The 2,822-nt window shown below is 45.0% G+C and overlaps 1 protein-coding gene across 1 annotated transcript; it reads right to left on the reverse strand.

The window, feature by feature from the left end:
- Positions 1–430: 430 nt before the first annotated feature.
- On the reverse strand, positions 431–1,143 carry LOC107594457 (myosin-7-like). The gene is made up of 3 exons (XM_016284511.1): positions 1,123–1,143; positions 897–1,022; positions 431–754 (listed from the first exon to the last, which is right to left on the reverse strand). Exons 1-3 carry the CDS (start codon positions 1,141–1,143, stop codon positions 431–433), a joined length of 471 nt encoding a protein of 156 aa, XP_016139997.1.
- Positions 1,144–2,822: the final 1,679 nt, after the last annotated feature.

A 2,822-nucleotide genomic window follows, 5' to 3' on the forward strand; every position in this document is an offset into this window, starting at 1 on the left:
TATTAACTGACTTTGTGTTAGAGTCACAAGCCTGAGAATTTTGCTTGATTTAAATATAAATTTACAGACAACAGTCAACATGTGGTGTAGTACTTATTCATCTTTGGGCCAAATGGTTCTGAGCATGGTGAGTTACATTTCCAGATGCATTTCTACATGAATATTGTATGGTTTGTAATCACACCACATCTGTCCTAAGTGCATGAAGTCAAATATGAAGCGTCGAACCACAAAATCATTTACTTGTCTTGAATGTAGTTTTTGCATTGTATCCAGGATGTAGGGAAGTATTTTTAGAGTACAAATCTTCATGCAAGTAAAATAGTCAAGTCAGAATACAAGCAACTATAAAATGTTTTGGTAGGCTATGAAAGTTGCAGAGCAGACAATAGTCTGGAGGGATTTCAGAGAATAGTGCCAAAACATCCAGTCAGCATTCGTTCTGTTTCTGTGTTTGAAAATGTCTTGTTAAGTGCAGGCCAGCTGGGGAGTGGGGAGGGGGTATAATCGCACTCTGGCTAGTTAAAAGGCAACCATTCCTAGTATGAGTACACCCTAAGTCTGTATTTAGTCTGTAATTTATCCTGGACTCCAGTTTCTGGAGCTGTTTCTTTCCACCCTTCATGGCCAGACTCTCAGCCTCATCCAGACGGTGCTGCAGGTCTTTGACAGTCACCTCCATGTTCTTCTTCATCCTCTCCAGGTGAGCACTGGTGTCCTGCTCCTTCTTCAGCTCCTCAGCCATCATGGCAGCCTGAAATATAAGCCAATGAAAATGAGCTAACCAATATAGACAGAATTAGCTTCCATGATTGCTCTCTTTGCTACCACATGCAGCTAAACAAAGTCAAATAACTGTTTCAATTAGCATAGAGTAACAGAATGCAAACACCCACATCAGTGATGGCCTTCTTGGCCTTCTCCTCTGCATTTCTGGCCTCCTGGACTGCATCATCCACCTCACCTTGAACCTGGACCAGATCAGTCTCAAGCTTCTTCTTGGTGTTAATAAGACTCGTATTCTGCAGGATTTAAGCAGGTAGTTTAATGTATATTTATCTAATAAATAGGGGACCACCAAATGACAACATCTTTAATTGACGACGACCTCTGACCTCTCACTTCAGGACCCCCGCGTCCCATTCACCTTTTACCTATTAATAATCTCCAGATGTCAGTATGTCATATGTTTTTAGCATAATTAAACTTTCGGCATTGACCCAGCGATCTTGCATATCCTCCGGGGATCAATATGAACATCTTGGAACCTTTCCATTCCAAGATGGCGGCGCGTGCAGACAGTGCGGCTTCTCTTTCTCCCGACAGAACAGTGTTTTCGGGTTTTTTATCTTGTGATTCGCAGTGATTTTGTACGTATTCGTCGCATCTATCTGTCTCTAAGCGTGCATACAGTCGTGAGTTTCTGCTCAATGTTGGTAGAACCACATTTTTAGAGCTAAAATCCGCGCACGCCAAAGAGCTGCAGGACCTCGGTCTGCTCCGGAGGCCTACACCATCACCGACCCCCACTACTGCACCTCGCCCACAGCGGAGGCGCTACAAGTGGCGTGAGAGGAAGCAGAAGAGGGGTAAACGCGGCGGTATCCAGGCTAGGCTAGCGACTAACCCACACAAGCCAGCTATCCCCACCATCGTACTGGCTAACGTGCGCTCTTTGGATAATAAAGTCAAGTCAAGTCAAGTCTGCTTTATTGTCAATTCTTCCACATGTACAGCACATACACACAGATAATTTAAATTGCGTTACTCTCAGACCCTTGGGTGCATACAGATAACATAAATACAGATTAAATACAAAATACAAAATACAACTATACAAAATACAACTATACAAATATACAAATAAGGTAAAATGTAAATATATATATAAAGCACAAGGCATATGGAAGATAGAGTGCAAACCAGTAAAGTAAACAACAGTGCAGATATAGTGATGTGATGTAGTGCAAAAAAATTATTTGTAGTGCAAAAGAGCTTATTTCAGACTGATTAAAGTGACAGTGTGTGTGTGTGTATTTGGGAGGGGGGAGTGGGAGAGTCCATCAGAGGGTCAGAGTTCAGTGGTGCGTACGTAATAAACTGGACTTCATCCGACTACTACGCTCAACTCAGAGGACTGTAAGAGAGGTGGGTCCCCGGACAGCGTGAGGAGAGCCCTCAGCAGGATCAACGCACGCAAAGCTCCGGGTCCTGACAACATTCCTGGGCGTGTACTGAGAGACTGTGCAGTGGAACTCACTGATGTCTTCACAGACATTTTCAACATCTCACTAAGCCAGGCTGTTGTCCCCACATGCTTCAAAGCTACCACCATCATTCCAGTCCCAAAGAAGTCGTCTCCATCCTGCTTCAATGACTACCATCCAGTTGCACTTTAACCGTTCAAAGCACTTCATGAGAATAGGGGTAAGTGCTTTGAACGGTTAGTCATGCACCACATCAAGTCTGCCCCCCCCCTCCCTGGACCCCTTCCAGTTTGCATATCGGTCCAACCGCTCTACCGATGATGCCATCGCCTCTACCGTCCACTCAGCACTCACACACCTGGACAAAAAAGACTCATATGTCAGAATCCTGTTCATAGACTTCAGTTCAGCATTCAACACAATCATCCCTCAACAGCTCATTCACAAACTGGTCCAGCTGGGGCGCAACACTTCTCTGTGCAACTGGCTGTTGGCCTTCCTGACTGGAAGACCTCAGGCAGTACGGGTCGGCAGCAACACATCCAGCACCATCACACTGAACACTGGGGCCCCCCAAGGATGTGTGCTGAGCCCCCTCCTCTTCACTCTGCTGAC

This window comes from Sinocyclocheilus grahami, unplaced genomic scaffold (assembly GCF_001515645.1).
Source record: "Sinocyclocheilus grahami isolate Dianchi unplaced genomic scaffold, SAMN03320097.WGS_v1.1 scaffold183.1, whole genome shotgun sequence".
Classification (NCBI taxonomy): Eukaryota; Metazoa; Chordata; class Actinopteri; order Cypriniformes; family Cyprinidae; genus Sinocyclocheilus; species Sinocyclocheilus grahami.

Excerpts from the sequence above, each read along its gene's own strand:
- LOC107594457 (XM_016284511.1), bottom strand. The coding sequence starts at position 1,143 with ATGGGACGCGGGGGTCCTGAA. Across the intron at positions 1,023-1,122 it reads TGGGACGCGGGGGTCCTGAA|AATACGAGTCTTATTAACAC; the intron begins GTGAGAGGTCAG and ends TAAATCCTGCAG. Across the intron at positions 755-896 it reads CCAAGAAGGCCATCACTGAT|GCTGCCATGATGGCTGAGGA; the intron begins GTGGGTGTTTGC and ends CTTATATTTCAG.